Here is a 17,999-nt window from a genome sequence, read left to right as displayed (position 1 = left end):
ATTATTATTATTATTATTATTATTATTATTATTATTATTATTATTATTATTATTTAATATTGTAAACTATCATGCAGATAATGTCCTGAGTCAGTATACTTGTCTTGGTTTCTGAAACTTGGGTATTTTCTTCTTTTCAAGGTATTTGGTGGATAGCCGCTGGTTCAAACAGTGGAAGAAATATGTTGGCTTTGACAGCTGGGACAAATACCAGATGGGAGATCAGAATGTTTATCCTGGTCCTATTGACAATTCTGGACTTCTCAAAGGTAAACAATGACCCCTGAGTGTTTAAAGAAAAACACACAAGATCTTAATGCTTCTTAGCACTATTGTTTATTGTTATAGTTTGGTCACTTTCAATCAGAGCTTATGGAATTTATGTTCTGGTACTGTCCATATAATGAGCTCTGTCCCCATCTCCTGAGCTTGAGTAGGAAAGGGGACCCCCAAATTCAGTATAGTAGCCACCACGATGTGACAGATTTACCCCATGTGACTGGTTAAACAGACTGGCCAAAAGAGCTGGTGGCAGGTGGAGTGGGGGCGTGTCGGCTGTATACCCCAATTCCACCCCCAGCGCTCCTTTGGCATGGCGTCCAGACACCGCATGCCAAAAAGAGTTCTGAAAAATGCCACCACAACAGCAAAGGCGCCCTTTTTCCACTCCCCAAAGGAGCTGCGTTTTGTCGCTTCTTTTGAGGTTGGAAAATCCCCAATCCGGCACTCAAAGGGGCGACACAGAGCCACTCCTTCAGGGTGGTCTGCATCACCCCTAAATATCTTAATGGGAACTTAAGGAGGGTTTAATTTGCAATTGACTTTGCAGACCTTTTTCCCTCCTATGGGAGATGAGATACATGGATTTATACTTGGGTTCCAGATGGATAGACCCAATCAAGGAAGCTACAGCTTTGAATTTGTAAGACCTGAGCAGGGCTGCTGATGATAGTGTGATTTGGAGGTCTTTCATTCATAGAGTTGCCATTACATCAAGTCAGCTTGATGGCATTTAACAACAGCTGTCCTAATTCCTAAAAATTAAAGATCAGATAAAATCATCTGAGAACAGAATATTTAATTGAAATCATATTTGATGATTTTCAATCCTTTCTGATAGGTTATTATTTTTTGTAACAAAATATTGATAAGATGAACTACGGTACCCAGTTTTTGTTTTTGTTGTGGCATTGCTTTTTACATCATCATAAACCTTCTGAAGCAAGATAACAGAATAAATGTAATGCCTACAAAATTATAAAATCATTTAAAACTAAAATTATTATTGGAATATTAACAGCTAAAACATGCTATTTATACCAAGAGTTGTAAATATCCTGGAAATCTTCTTGTGCTTTCTGAGGATACTTCAGAACTTCATTTACTTCCATCAGTGAATATGCTGTTAGTATGTAAAGGTTTCCAGTGGTGACAAACTTTGTGATTTGTCCTGTCAAGTCTTTGCATATCAGAATGTGTTTTCAATACCTACATCATATCAAAACCAAGATATCTAATAATTTTCACGACTAAACGTGGAAATATTTTCTCATAGATGGGGACTGTCAGTCTCTTAAAGAACATCTCATTGATGAGCTGGACTACATTCTTTTACCAACTGAAGGGTGGAACAAGCTTGTTAGCTGGTATACGCTTCTGGAAAGCCAGGAACCAATTGCACGCAAGGTACTGCTTATGTTAAAGATTGAAATATATAAGCTATTTGAACATATTTATATAATATGTAATAATCAGCATTATATCTTGTATAATACTTTATATAATACTTTAGGTGAACAATTATCTGATTTCTGTGTTGGTGATTAATGTTTTAATATCCAAATTTAACTTTCCTGTTCTAACTTTAGCATTTGTATGTTGTAGTTTAACTTTTTTCCTATATGTAATTTATGTTAGTGACTTGGCTATATGATGCAAGGCTTTGTAGGCCAAATTCAGTGCAAGGCCATTTGACTAAGTGGGGATAGTAATGGAAACACTGGTCCATATTTTTGTCTCTGAAATCTTGAGATGACAAATTTGAACAAAGGCAGCTCCACAGATTTTTATAAGTCTAACTGCTGATAGATCTAGGAAATTCTTCATCTTTCAGTTAAGATTATTATACCCTTTCAAACCTCTTGTCCTGCTTACAAAAGGTTGTGGGTGTTCCACTATTGTTAAAATGTAAGGGCAGAAAAAGGGTAAAGATAGAACCAGATAATAGAAATTGGCTTGCCTAAAGGCTGGAATAACATCTATTCTCTAATTACTCTGCCAGTTTTTAGAGTCACCTGGGCACACAGAGAAACTTTGTGTTACTGGAAACGACATATTGAGAGCACATGCTAGCTCGCTCCATCATGGAATACCAATTTTGATACCAAGCTTGTCTGTAAATCAGGGCTGGAAAAATTGACACCTCCACCCTTTTTTGCTCTCTCCTCCCAAATTCCTAGAGCATTTGACTCCTCCCATTTTTATGGGGTGAAAAGATTATATCAAAAGAACTTTTGGAGGTCAAGTATAGAGTCTGTATGTAGTTGTGTAAAAGTATCATGAGTTTTTGCATCCCGATTTATGCATAGCTACCGTACGTAAAAGTAAGTCCTGAATTTAAAGAGACTTCTTCCTACACATATTGCAGCTATACATTGGGAGAAAGGAGAAGTCTGTCTCGTGCAGTCTCACTGATGCACACAAGATCATCTTGGTTCAGTTTGAATTTTCCAAATTTAGGATTGTACTTGATAATCCTTCATGCAGTTGGTAACTCAGAGTTTTAGTGTAACTTTGTCTAATAGAAGACTACAGTTTGGAGGCTTTATGTTTTTTTTCTTTCAGATTAACAATTCATAGCTTTATGTTTCAAAAAAAAAAAAAAAAAAGGAAAAGAAAGGGCCTTGTTGCAAATAGGCCAGATCACACCAACGTTTAAAACAGAGCTTTGCACTAGGAAATGAATAGAAGACTGTTGTTACCACATATCCTTAAAGGGCCAAATGTTTAAGGAGAATGGAAAATCTTTAAGACTTTATCAGAGTGGCAAGTTGCATCCAGAAGGTGGCAGTGCTATCAAAGTTCACATTGTTCACTGTTGTATGGGGAATCCTACATTTGCCATTGTTAGTAGTATAGTGTCTATATATAGTTGTGTAAAAGTACAGTGGACCCTTATTATACGCTGGGGTTTGGCTCCAAGATCCCCTGTGGATAAGAAAATCCGTGGATGCTCAAGTGCCATTGAATATAATGACATAGCTAAATGGTATCCCTTATAAAAATGGAAAATCAAGGTTTGATATTTGAAATTTATACTTCTTTTGAACATTTTCAAGCTGTGGATGCTTGAATCCATGTAGAAAAAATCTATGTATAAGAAGGACTGACTGTATAAATAAGAAAAAAACTCTATTTCCTCTTGTTATAAATTAGTATTATTATCTCCAAAACATTCAGTGCTTTGAATAATGTTCTGTTTTCTTTATTAGAAAACATTAACTGGATTGGTACAATATTTCTTCTTGTTGAAAGCCAGAAAATTCAGAAGATCATGCACGTATTGAATTCTTGGGCCAAGCTCAATTTTTTGTGACAAACCCTACATTAAGACAGAACTTTGTTTACATCATAAGTATACGCAGATAAGAATAATTAGTACTTAAGCTTGTAAGCGCTAATATTAAAATCAAATGTGAGAGCCAGTGTGGTATAGTGGTTTCAATGCTGGACTGTGACTCCGAAGACCAGCTTGGCCATAAAACTCACTGGGTGACCTTGGGCAAGACACACTCTCTCAGCCTCAGGGGAAGGCAATGACAACCTCCTCTAAAAAAATCATGCCAAAAAAAAACCCATGATAGGATCACCTTAAGTTGGAAACAACTTGAAGGCACACAACAACAGCAAACTTTTATAATCTGGCTAAGTAACAGTGACTAGGACTTTGTGTGTTTGCACTTAAAAAAAAATAACCCAAGTTTTGCACACATATAACCCATGTTGTGACACAGGTGGTTACATTTTGTAATGATGTAGTTTCATTCTTCAAATTTTGTATGGCTTCTTCAGAGAAATCAACTGTATTAACTCTTTTGCACACTTTAGCTTCATGGGGAGAGGTAAAAAGAATGCATAGATTGTACGCCACTCCATTATGAACTGATGTAAAAACAACTCTGCAGGCCACTGAATCCTCTGGAACTGGCATTCCTTTTTTCATATGCTTCTTTGGTTTCTGAGACTTCACCTGTTACTGCCCATATACTTGCAAGCAGAGTTTCACAACCACATTGTCTCATTAAATTTATTTCTTGCAAACTGGAAACTTGATGGGTGGAGTATACATTCAAAAACATAAATCAACAAAAACGGGAATTGAGTTCTTCAGAAAACATTTTAAAGAAAATGAGTCAAGTTTCTTAGGATACTGAAATCTGAAGGCTTCACTTTACACATTTTTGGTGGTGCTTTTTAATCATAGCATATATACACTGTCCTGATTGTAACCTTAGCAACAGCAGTAACTCAGTTTTGTAGTAATACCAGAATCATGTTACTTTTCACCTCTGCTATCCTTAACACAACTAGAGCAATCCATAAAAATATTCTTGCATATATATCTTTTATATATTATGTTTTCCTTAAAAATCTAGGGTTGGCTACTGTTTATTTCTATGCTTTTCCCCTTTAGTGAGTATTCATTAACTATTGCTGTAGCATGACTTCTAGCAGTTATTTGGTACCTCCTTCTTCACCATATTTGTCTGATGTATCACATATCAGGCTGATGGCTATTTTCAGGACAGTCTACATGGCTGACTTATGCAGTTTCAGAATAGAAGAGCACATGGAAATATTGAAGAGGTGAATGTGAATATTCTGCTTACTTGAATTTGCAACTTTTCTTAATTCTTAGTTATTTATGACAGAACAAATTAAAAATATTTCCTAGATATAGGTGGCAGTTAATATATCCATTTCAGAAAATCATTTAACTTATATTGCAATTTTGCTGGTGTATAATCTTTGTGGGTTTTTTCTTTCCTTATTCTGTGTTCTTGTTTGGTTTATTGGTAATATTTCAAAAGAATTGACATGTTTAGTTAATTATAAATACTTTTTTTTAAAAAACTGGAAAAATTATTTTACTGTGATTTATCCTCCTCGACCTTTATACTCATTGTAAGAACTGAGTTCTAGAAATCATCAAATTCCATAATAAAAGTTCAGTAATTGAGCTTCTGGAGATTTTGTATTGTGCATTTAGGGATAAAATATTTTCTATTCCAATAACCAGTTTGATCTGTTTATTTTCAGGTAGTTGAACAGGGTATGTTTGTCAAGCACTGCAAAGTAGAAGTATATTTGACAGAATTAAAATTGTGTGAAAATGGAAATATGAACAATGTAGTTACACGACGATTTAGTAAAGCTGACACAATAGGTATGGCCATTGTTGTATAGTTTATCATTATGATTGCTAAATATGTAATACCTTTCAAAGCATTGTTGTTTTATTGTTGTTTCAATAAAACATGTTTCATGGTATCTTCACAATATTCACTATTGTATTAATTTGTTAAAAAACTATTTAAAATTCCACCCGCTGTACTTGGAGTGGAATTTAAAATGCCTAAAATGTAAATGTAGTACATTTTCCAAATGTGTTTAATGATTTTTTTAACTATTTTTATTTTTGGTAAAGTCTTAGAAAATCAGTAAACATCACAATCTGATGTCAGGCCAGAGAACCTAAATGTTCTTTCTGAGATAAATAGTTTGATCTTTGATACATTGGCTGCCTTAACATATTAACATTAAGCTAGAATTTAGCATTGGGTACACAAGCTTTTACAGACCTGAGCAAAGTCTTGCACTCACATGCTGAAGGTTGTTTCATTAAGCCATACCTGCTTTGTTTTACCTACAAACAAGGAATCGTGGAAGTTTAAAAGAAAATTTAGGAAACAACAGCAAACTCTGGATTGTTTTGGTTGCCAGAATTTCTTTTAAACCATGATTGCTGGTATATATATGCTTTTCCAGGTTGCATGAAAAAAAGATACTCATCTTTGGCTTTACACAGGCTTGTGTGTGTGAAGCTAAAGCGATGTGTAACTTCATCCACAGAGGTGACTGGTCAGATCCAACCCTTCCTCCACTTCTCTATTCACACTGTTTAAATTAGCCCAAATGGCTGCAAAATGCATTTATTATTTGGTGTTGCTTGCCAACTGTTCTTTTCATATACTGAATTATACCATGCAGGTGAACAGGTTCTGAAACAAGATAATTATGTAAATCAGTTCCTAGTATATACATGATGCCATTCACCATAAAATATTATTTTTGTTTCTTCCTATATAGACACAATTGAAAAGGAGATAAGGAAAATCTTCAATATTCCAGATGAAAAAGAGACCAGGTTGTGGAACAAATATATGAGTAACACATTTGAACCTTTGAATAAACCAGATAGCACCATACAGGATGCTGGCTTGTATCAGGGGCAGGTATGACATAATATATAACTATACTGTTATTTGGACATACATGATACAGTTGGGCTTGTGCTAGAGGCTTATATCAGTGCAAATATAATATACAGTAATATTAAAACCTGGAGATTTTTAGTCTCTTACTTATGTTGGTAGTAAACTACTTAGGTCAGTTGTGGGAATGCACTTTTATTTTTAAGACATGGTTAAAGTTGCTTTTTCTGTCAGCTTTACATTTAGCTACTTCCTCAAAAATACATAGACCAGACTTGAAAAGGCAATTTAACTAATTCTACTAACTCAAGAAAATTATGTTTCTTGAACAATAACTTCTATCTTGTTAGTGTTTTGAAATTCCAGTATAGCACTTTCAGTTTGTGAAATTATATAGTAGGCTGAGGTTGAGAGAGGGCTGTGAAAATTTTACCCAATACCTCAGCATTAACAAACTGTATCTTGCTTTGAAGAGTATGGAAAGAAAATATTGTTTTATCCATTCTTTTCTATGATGCAAAACAGATGCTGAATACAAGTACAGAGTTGCAAACAAAAGCAACAAATGAAAGTTTACATGTAGAAGATGCACAGTCTATAACAAGAGCTTTCAACTGATTTGGAAGTCTGAAAAATACTTGTAAATATGGATGCCTGGGCACATTTGTATCAGTGACATGGATACTATTGGTTTATTCTGTATAGTTATTATTTAGTTTATGTGGTGCCTCTGAAAAGACTAAAAATCCACTGAAACCGCTGTATGTACTTATGTATAAGTCTAAACGTTTAGTTTAGTTAGTACTTTAACTCTCATTAAAAAAAGGAACCACCCCCAGGTGAAAGGCAAGAGTGTCATGTGCCCTGGAATCACTGAAGCCCCTCCATTTTTTCATCCATGCAGCCTTTAGTATGAACACAGTTATGTCTGCTGGAATTTTGTAAGTTCTCTGGCATTGTTTTCCTTTACTTCATGCTTTACATCCTTTGTTAGGTGTCGCTAGGTTTTACTCTTGACTTATCCATGGGTCATATCAAAATCTATAATTTTGGTCCCAAAACCTGCCTTCAACTTATACATGAGGTTGACCTATAGTCGAGCATATACTGTAAAACATCCAAGTCCTTGATTAAGACATGAAAACATTAGTGACAAGGAGGAGAAAAGAAAAAAGTATAAGGAATAAGAATTTAATATCAAGCTGTATATGGGTGTGTGTGGATGGATACTTTAAAAATGAAATTTCAATGAATACAAATAAACAGTTATTCAAAGCACATGTTCATGATAATGCATACTCTGGACTGAAAATTCAGTTATTCATTATGGGGCTTTCTATACAGCCCTTTGGGACGTCCTCCGGACGTCCCATTTTAAAAAAGGGGCGTCTCTTATAGACGCCCCTGTGCCTAGTACGGACTCCGTCTGTACAAGATGGCGCTGGCCCTTCTACAAGGCCGGCGCCATCTTTACGTACTGGACGCATAGCGTCCAGACGTGTCGCGCCGCTTCTGGCGCCTCGCTACGTCGCAAACGCGACGAAAAAAGAAGCTCCATTTTGGGGCTTCTTTTTCGGTCCGCGCGGGAGTCGGGCCGTGTGAAGGCTCCGACTCCCCCGCGGACCTACTGTACCCCGCCTATGTCAGCTGAATTTGAACTGCATATAAACAAATTTATGTATCAGATGACTGCAGAAAAGGTATTGAATTGAAACTCCATCCCCAACTCTGTGTAGGTATCTATCTAGTTCCCAAGATTTCAGGGTTTGTTATCCAGATTTCCAGGCATATAAAAAAGGCCTAAACCTTTTTTAAAATGAGAATTGAACTTTTTGAAAAGATAATTTCTGTACCAATACCACATTGTGTGCTTTTCCTTACTTTAATAAAATCATGGCATTTTCATGCTTGTCATTTATTGAATTGGCTAAGACTCCAGAAAAGAAATTTGACTTCTACTAAAATAATGATAATTGCACATTATATTTTATACATTTTATATTTTGAGAAACACTGAAGAATATTCCCTCTCCCCCAATGCCTGCTACCATTTTCAGATCTCCCCAAATCAGTTTACTTGTGGGTTGCTTGAAACTGAGTAATGTACTGCCTGAGTAAATATGTACGCTGTTTTTTTAATCATGGTCACACTACCTGTTACTATAGTATATTTCATATAGAGTAATAGGACTTTCTCTCTTCCCCCCTACTCCCTACATCACCCAACTATCTGCTCCAGGGGCTTCTCTAGTTCTCCAGAGCAGAATTTAGGGGGTGGTTGGCAAACGGAATTGCTTCAATAAATGGAATGCCACTATTGCATCCTGGCCTCTTTTCCCCAAACCTTTCTCCAGAATTGCTTTAATCTTCAAAGATGTATTATTTTAAAAATGTGTTATAAAAAGAAGCACTTTTTATTTACAGGAGAAAATAACATGTTGACATTAATACTAGTATATAGTTCCTTATTATAAAACATTGGGTCTGTGATTCCTTTACTCCCTCCCCTATTCTTGCAAATATTACACTGTATTGGAAATTTCTTTGATTCTTCAAGTCAGTAACTATAATCTACATTTTTTTCTAAATTGAAGTGTTTCTGAAATGTCTTTTAGCTTTAACAAGATCTCTGTAAAATATAGACAATTTATCTGCTTTTAATCATTTTCCAAAGGACAAGAGAACAATTTTTTTATTTAAATCTTTCTATCTTATTGTGTGTCATATGATCACAGGACAGCATGCAATAAAATCAATTTAAACAATTTAAGAATATAAACAATAAGGAATAATTTGAATAGACTAAAAGTATGTTGAACAATTTTACAAGTGAAAATAGGACATATAACTATTTGCAACCATAACACATATACAAGTTTGAACAAAATTATTATTAGTGCCCATCAGGCTTCTAAAGATAGCATTTTTTCATAATCAGGACACAACAGCAGAAAGTGCCTTCTTTAATGTTTTCACACAGTATCTTGCCTCCACTCCTTGGCCTCTCCTTCAGATCTCAGTGTTCAAGAAAGTAAATTTAGAGAAAGGCATTCCTTGAAATAGCAATGTCTTAAACTATTTAGGGCTTTGAGCATCATCTGGTGAATAGCAATACCAGTATCTTGAAAAGATACCAAACCATATTGGGAGCCAGTGTGTGTCCTTTATGATTGGCATTATATACTGTACAGCCTGGAATCCTCATGCATCTGTCAAAAGTCTAGCTTCTCTGTTTTGCACTGGCTACAGTTGCCCAATTGTCTTCAACTGAAGTTCCACACAGGGCACATTACAGTAGTCTAATCAAGACATTACCAGTGCATTGGCTGCTGTGGCTTAGTTCTAAGTAACACTGTATTTACATACCAATCTAATCTGGCCCAAGCTAACCAGGCCACATAATCTACTAAGGCATACTCCCAAACTATATACCTGCGTCTTCAGGGAGAGTGTAGATCCATCCAGAACACATTACTTACTCATTTCCCAAGCCAAGGGATCACCTGTGCACATAGCTTCCATCTAATGGGGATCCACTTCTAATGTACTAACCCCATTCAGCCTGTTACAGCATTCAGGCACTGGTGCAGTTCCTGCACAGCCCCAGCTGACTCCAACAACAAGGAGAACTACAGCTCAGAAACATCAGGATACTGGTGGCAGCCCATACTAAAACCCTTGGTGACTTCATCATGTGGCTTCATGTAGATATTAAACAATGTGGGGGATAAGGTGGAACCGTATGGCATCCCACAGCTGGATAGCCTTGGGGCTGAGTAGGAATCTCCCAATGTTATTTTCTTGAACTGGCCATATAGATTAGAGGAAAATCACTTTCACAGTTCTGAGCTATTCTTTTTCTTCAAGGACAGAAGAAAATCTCAGCCATCCTCAAACTGGTCCCCTCCAGGTGTTTGAATTACAGCTGCAGCTCTCAACCAGTATGACAAATGGTCAGGGATGGTGACCGTTATAGTCCCAAACACCTGAAGAGCACCAGGTTGGTTTTGTTACTTTAAAAACTTCTTTTTTACTATTACACAGACCCAGTACTTTTCAGAAATGAGAATTGAGAGGATAAGAAATAATAAGTTTCATCTAAAGGTTTCTTTTCTCTGTTGGAGGAAGGTAACCATGGATTTCAACCCAGTATTGGTAAGATAATCAGTTTAATCTTGGCTGTTTGGTCTGTTCATTAGAGAGTCATCTCATACTGCCTTCATGGATTTCTTCAGAAGTAAGGGACCTGACCTCTCAACTACACTATATAGTCCAGGAGAGGTTTTCAAGATCTGGTTTGACAGGGATCTTGGATAGAGTCAACCATACTTAATTGTTGTCAAAACAAGACGTAAAGTTCATTTGGGGGGTGGGGTGGGGTTGAGAAGTCTATAATGGCAGAGCAGTTGTATAGTTTGTTATATCTACACTATGCTTTATCATTCATTGTAGTAAGAAAAATATTCTGAAGAAAAATATTTAAAATCTGCTGATGGTATTTGACACAACATGATTTATTAATTATTATTTTTCAGCAGAATGATATATCTAATTACTAAAATACTGATAATCTCTTAACTGAAACCAAAACTTGAGGTTTTGGCTTCTAACTGGAATTTTTGCTATAATTCTTTATTTATTCATTTTAAATTTTTTGATGCTGCTTCTAATGACTTGGTGCTGCCTCCAATGACTTGGAGTTAGAAATGCATGTGTGCTGAACTCAACTTGTATAATGAGGCTTTCACCTCAAGAATCCACGTGTGTAAAGCCCTAACTAGGATTTAGAGGTCTCCCTTGAATGTTGAGGCATAGGAGTGAACAAGATGAACCAAAATCATACCTAGGGTGAAAAGTTTACCTTTTAACGGGGTGAAAAAACAGAGGACTGCAAGAGTATTGGTTGATGATGTTGTATTTTTGTTTTTATTATCTCAGAATATTGATATGTTGTATTTCATGCTTAAAAAATTACAAAGTGGTTCACAATAAAAACAGATAATGTAAAACCAGTAACTACAAGAAAAATAACACAGAAAATGATAATTATAAACCAAGTGCAACTGATAGGGTTAACAATTTGGCAATGAAAAAGAATGCTTGGGTGAACAACTAGGAAAATAATTTGGCAAAAACATCTTAGTTAAAGTGGAAACACCGAAACCCTGCCTAATCTCACTGGGGAAACCCTTCTAAATGGTGAAAGTCATGGTGGAGTTGGTTCCCCTCTTGACTACATCCAAATGGAACAGAGGACACAATAGGGCAAATGTAGCACAGAATAAGTAAAGAAGTAGTACAGGAATATCTGGTTCATCTGAATGAATTTAAGTCTCCAGAACAGGATGAACTACATCTAAGGGTATTAAAACAACTGGCAGAAGTCAATTCAGAGCCACTAGCAATAATCTTTGAGAACTCCTAGAGGAGAAGAGAAGTCTCACCAAAGGAGGAGGGCAAATGTTGTCCCTATCTTCAAAAAGGGAAAATAAGAGGATTCCAACAATTACCATCTGTTAGCCTGGCATCAATACCAGGAAAGAATCTAGAACAGATCCTTAAACAGAAGGTCTATGAACATTTAGAAGGGAACGCCATAAACACAAAAAGTCAACATGGGTTTCTGACAAGTCATGCCAGACTAATCTGATCTCTTTTTGATAAAATTGCCAGCTTGGTAAATGAAGGGAATGCTGATATAGCATACCTTCATTTCAGTAAGGCCTTTAACAAGGTCTTACATGTTATTCTTTCAAACACGCTAGTAAAGTGTGGGCTAGACAATGCAACTGTTTCACAGATTTGTAATTGGTTGACCGGCTGAACTCAAAGGGGATTCAGTAATGGCTCCTTTTCATTTTGTAGAGAAGGAACCAGTGGGGTTCCACAGGGTTCAGTCCTAAGCCCAGTGCTATTCAACATGTTTATCAGTGACTTGGATGAAAGGATAGAGGGGATGCTTATCAAATGTGTAGATGATACCAAATGAGGAGAAGTAGCTAATACCCCTGAGGAGAGGATTAAAACTTAAAATGACCTTAATAGATTAGGAAACTGGGCCCAAACAAACAAAATGAATTTCAACAGGGAGAAACGTAAGGTACTATGAAATACATAGACATTGGATGGGGGACATGTGGCTCAACAAGAGTACATGTGAAAGGAATCTAGGAGTCCTAGTAGGCCACAAGTTGAACATGAATCGCCAATGTGATGCGGCAGCTAAGAAAGCCAATGCGATTCTAGGCTGCATCAATAAAAGTCTAGGTTGAGGGAAGTAATAGTACTACACTATTCTCCTTTGGTCAGGCCTCACCTGGAATACTGTGTCCAGTTCTGATCACCACAATTCAAAAAGGGTATTGAAAAGCTGGAGTGTGTCCAAAGGAGGGCAACCAAAATGGTGAAGGGTCTGGAAAGCATGCCCTATGAGGAGAGACTTAGAGAGCTGGCTATGTTTAGCCTTGGGAAGAGAAGGTTCAGAGGTTATATGATCACCCTATTTAAATATTTGAAGGGGTGTCATATTGAGGCTAGAGCAAGCTTGTTTTTGGCTGCTCCAGAGAATAGGATCTGGAGCAATGGATTCAAACTACAGGAAAAGAGATTCTATCTCAACATTAGGAAGACCTTCCTGACAGTAAGAGCTGTTTGACAGTGGAACACACTTCCTCAGACTGTAGTGGGGCCTTCTTCTATGGAGGTTTTTAAACAGAGGCTGGACAGCCATCTGTCAGGGGTGCTTTGATTCTACATTCTTACATGGCAGGGGTTGGACTGGATTGGCCTTGTGGTCTCTTCCAGGTCTTACAATTACACGCAATGAGCTTTATTAGTCTGCAGTGCAGTAGTCTCTAGAAGAATATAAAAACCAGTGCGATATGTTCAGGTTCTCTTGAACTGTATAGGGTATTAAAAGCCAAACATAACAACTTGGTTTATATATACATGATAGGAAGCCTCACTAAGGAGCTTGGCTTCTGCAAAGCCCAAGGACCTATATAGAGCAAAACCAAGGGTCATAGCTGCCATTTCACATGAAACCTTTAGTAGAGGTTCTTCACCAGTGAAGTCACTTGACCATCTAGTGGCAAAAATTAATCGAAGAGCACCACCAGACTATGCACGTTATGACAAGAGAGACAGTACAGTGCCATCCAGGATACTGTACATTGCAGGTCTTGAAATCTGCAGTGACTTGGAAAGAGGTACTTTAATTTGGATAGCTGCTACTAGATTTGGGGGGGGGGTGTTGAGGCAGTCATGATTTAGGGGTACAAGATATTTTTGCCATTTAGATTAGCCAGTTTGAATTATGCCTTGAATAGTTTAACTAGGTTGGTAAATTTGACAGTCAAGAAGGCACATTCATAAATCTGGAGATCCAATGATCTTGCATACTCTAATGATGGTGGTTTCTTGTTAATTCATGTACAGTAAAGAACAAATTGTAAACATTGACTACATTTAATGATGTTAACTCTCACAGTACCATCTGGAATATGCAGAAGCCAACTGGACTGAGATTCTCATTAATGCTCATCTGTCACTAACCACAAAATAAAAGAAAGATCGCTGTGTATAGGGCAAAAAGCAGACGAAATAGACGGTATTTCCTGATGTCACAAAACCGACATGTGAATAAAAGAATTCCTGGTGTTGTTTCCAACCATTAAAGGGATTCCTTTCCTCTTCCCACCCTTGACCTATATACATTAGGGCTTAGAAAAAGGAGTGATCCAGAAAATTCTGCAGGCTGTATTCTAACCTCCCATAAAACAGATTAAACCTGTGGTCAACCAGCCACTCATACAGCTACAGTAGAGTAAATTCAAGTTTGAAGTGTCATTTTAAGGCATGGGCCAACTTGATGTGACTGTACTCAGACAGCATCAGTGAAATGCAGTGATAAATACACTAGCATTACTAAACAATAATTCTGCTTCAGGAGATAAGAATTCTAGTAAGTGGAAATCACAAAATGGGTGAGTGTAAATGGGAATAATTAAATGGGTAAATGAGTATTTGATTAGTACTTTGTTTTATGTTTGTGGGCAGCCGCAGGAGTTACTAGAAATAGGGTTTTTTTATAATTCTGAAAAGGAATGAAAAATTTACATTTTTCATGCTTCACATTTATATTGCCACATATAGTTGTTTTGTTAATGGAGACAAAAGTATACAAAAATACTCAATTTTTAGGGTATATTTTATTTCAAGATCCTTTTTACTGCCACAATTCTGTAGAGTTATTCAAGCAAAGTGAATTGTTTGTGCTGGTTTCAGTGAGCAGTATATTAGATCCAGATTCATGGCATGGGGGAAGATGCTTTCACTAGTGCAGTTGCACATGCCTAAATCTGAAGCTAACACAATAATCTTAGTGTAAATCTTACAGTGGTCATTCTTGATACAAATTGTAATGTCTAGTTGGCAAAATCCTAATCTATTTTGTCATCCTAATCTCCGATGATGTTCATTGCTCTTTTTAATTTTTTTTCATGCAGGTGTTAGTAATAGAACAAAGAAATGAAGATGGAACATGGCCAAGAGGCCCTTCAGCTCCAAAGTAAGTGATTAAAACAAGCTAGTGTTTCCTGCAACATGTTTTAATGGAATTACTCTTGTCCAGTTTTTCTCTCTCATTTTGCAAACCCCACGTCTGTGTTTTTAACTGTACGTTGTTTGTTGCAAAAGCTGACAGCATAATCAAGCATGAGCAGCTTTATTTCACTGAAAACAGTTGAGCCTTGTTGAATAGTATTAATTTCTGTGGAATTAAAGCTTTATTATTATTGTAATATTAGGAAATTTGTGCGGTATTCTAAGATATTATTGTATTTTGGGATATTTAACCAGTAACCATGACTTAATGTTATTCCTTGTGACTTTCTTGTTGCATTATGATTATTGGTTGTCTTTCTATCATCTGACTTGCAGTGATGGGGTGAATAAGACTTACCCTGTAATATCTTTATCATACTCGTTAGTTGTGTTCCTTATCTGGGGGCGTGCAAAGAAATATTACAGATTTGTGGCTTAACTCTATAAATATTAAACTCACACAAGCACTGTCTACTTACCTATCAGCTTTAAAAATAAAAATAAATTTTCTTTTAACTGTATTTAAATAGGTGGCAAACAAGGTGTCTTTGAGAAGAATATTCTATAATTAAGGTGCCACATTGAGGAAGGCTTATTTCATCACCCTTACTGACTTTATTTGGGTAGAAGATTGAAAACAGAAAGCAAGGCTTCTCCAAATTTTAGAGACCTGCAGTACCTAGACTATGTCCCCCATAGTGCACACTGTTACAGTTTAGATGAGAAATTATCAAGTAATGAATGAGTACAGTGGTTAAATCTTTGTTAATAAAGTTTGGACTTCTCTGACACATTAGTCATGTGGTACAACATGCTTGTAGTTTCTGTTGACTCTGGAACATTAATCAGGAAGGGTCAGGATGAACCTGCATACTCCATATATTTCCTTTGGGGGCATCTGATTCTCACCCGCTAAAGGTAAAATCGCTGTCCCCATCATCTCTAGAGAACTTTAGATTATTATCTCTGATAACTCAGGATTTTAGATTATTATCTCTGATCTCTAACAGCAGCCAGGAACTCGCATGAGAAAGTGGCTGCCACTCTTACATACAATGAAAATTAAAATTATAGTTGGGAGTAAACTTCATTTTGATATATGCATCAAATTACCTTTCTTGGAAGTTGCATAGAGGTACTGAAAAGCAGCAAAAACTAGATCTTTGGTTATCTCATAGGTCAAATTGCAGCTGGCATCCATTGATTTCCTTAATATTAGATTCCCATGTAGGAGTGGAACTGGTATGAAGCTGGCTGTAAGTCTGAAGTGATCCAAATAGCCCAGAACAATTTGATGGTCTGTAGTTGTAGCAAATCTAAAGAGACATTTAGAAGTTTAAGGAAGGTCAGGTCCCCCTACTAACTCTTAAATGCAGGATAGCCATCAGGCTTATATTAGGCAATTGCTTTTCAACCTGTGGTTTGAACATCACTTTACTGGGTATATTCAGTGTAACTGGGATTTTCCAAGAGTGCATGAAGCTGGCTGTTTCACCCATTTTGTCACATCTCAAAAATGGTGAGTAAACAGGCCTGAAGTTCTGCTAAGTATGAATGAAAATGTGGTTGTAAAAAACACCCACATATGGAGAGTGTTTTATGAAGTAAGTGTTATTAAAATGTTTTGTAAAACTTGTAAATGTATTATGTAGTAAAATCCCATCGTTGCTAAATGTGAAAAGTGTAAAGGCTTGCATCTAAGGGGAAAAAATAGTATTGGTGGTGTAGCGAAAAAAATGACCAATTAGATTATACATATATTTTCTAAGTACAGTTTTATAGATCGTTCTGTTGGGCCCAAAACACACAGGCCAAATGACATGGATTCTGGCTGCATTCAGGGCATAGCGTTCAGATGACATGTCCCGAATGTGGCCGGAAGCTGTGCTGATGCCACACCATCCAGAAAGAATTGGGCCAAGAAGGAGCAGATAGCATCGTCTCCTTCCAGTAGCCCACTCCAGGACCACAGAGGTAGCCCAGATTGGGGCCAGCACTTGTGGTTGCCACGGCCCTGGTGCGATTGGTGCCAGTGCAGCCACACACCACTCTTTAGGGCCTTAGTGTGATTAAAGTTAAGGAGAACAGACCCTAAAAACGCACTGCAATCATTCAAATTGAGTAAAAGGTAGAGAACACAACTATTTAAATATATAAATAAATAAACTACACACATGCACACAACACTTCTTAAGTACAGTAATAGAATGCAGTAGATTATTTTGCTTGTTACTGTGATTTCATAGTTTAGAGTATTACTATGAATACAGTGGCTCAAGTGGTTAAGATGCTGACTCTGTTGATTGCAAGATCAGCAGATTGGCAGTTCGAGAGCATGCAAATGCAAGTAGATAAATAAGTACCACTTCTGCGAAGGTGGAGTCATGCTGGCCACATGACTGCCAGAGCAGACAATGATGGCTCTTCAGCTTAGAAATGGAGATGAGCACCACCCCCTACAGTTGGTTACTAGTAGATATTCATGTCAAGGGACCACCTTTACAGTTACCTTAGTATTAGTCTAGATAAAAATGGTATTTCAGTCAAACTGTTGTTTCTACAGCCCAAAGCATTTAATTCAGATTTAATCTCTTAAGAAGTTGCCCTTTTCTGCTATTACTTCTAAATTGAAAATTGTACACTGATTTTCATATAGTTAGTTTTGATATTGCAATGCAATTGTTACAATGTTACATTCTTATAACATACTTTGTGCTAAATTGTTCATTCATTCAATCAATTGAGACTAAGGGCCCAAACAGATGACTCTTTTATGCCACCATCAGAGCAGTTGCGGAACACAGCGTTTCGACACCGCATGTAATTAAGCTGCCCAGAGATTGAGTGACTGTCCAGACGTGGGCAGCTTCAAGGCATAGAATGGAACAGCGTTTACCACAC

The 17,999-nt window shown here is 36.8% G+C and overlaps 1 protein-coding gene across 3 annotated transcripts in view; it reads left to right on the top strand.

The window, feature by feature from the left end:
• The first annotated feature begins 146 nt into the window (after nt 1–146).
• The window catches only part of USP15 (ubiquitin specific peptidase 15), a 56,931-nt gene continuing 39,078 nt past the window's right edge, over nt 147–17,999 (top strand). For 2 of the 3 annotated variants that reach the window (XM_042467608.1, XM_042467607.1), the window contains exons 1-5: nt 147–269; nt 1,556–1,686; nt 5,320–5,446; nt 6,370–6,515; nt 15,002–15,063. In XM_042467608.1, coding sequence (XP_042323542.1) covers nt 215–269; nt 1,556–1,686; nt 5,320–5,446; nt 6,370–6,515; nt 15,002–15,063 — 521 coding nt within the window. In that variant the 5' untranslated portion in view covers nt 147–214. Of the gene's footprint in view, nt 270–1,549; nt 1,687–5,319; nt 5,447–6,369; nt 6,516–15,001; nt 15,064–17,999 lie in introns of those variants that run through there. The other variant, XM_042467609.1, reaches the window with a different exon arrangement.

Source organism: Sceloporus undulatus, chromosome 5 (genome assembly GCF_019175285.1).
Source record: "Sceloporus undulatus isolate JIND9_A2432 ecotype Alabama chromosome 5, SceUnd_v1.1, whole genome shotgun sequence".
Classification (NCBI taxonomy): Eukaryota; Metazoa; Chordata; class Lepidosauria; order Squamata; family Phrynosomatidae; genus Sceloporus; species Sceloporus undulatus.
This window is presented reverse-complemented; position numbering and strand designations above follow the sequence as displayed.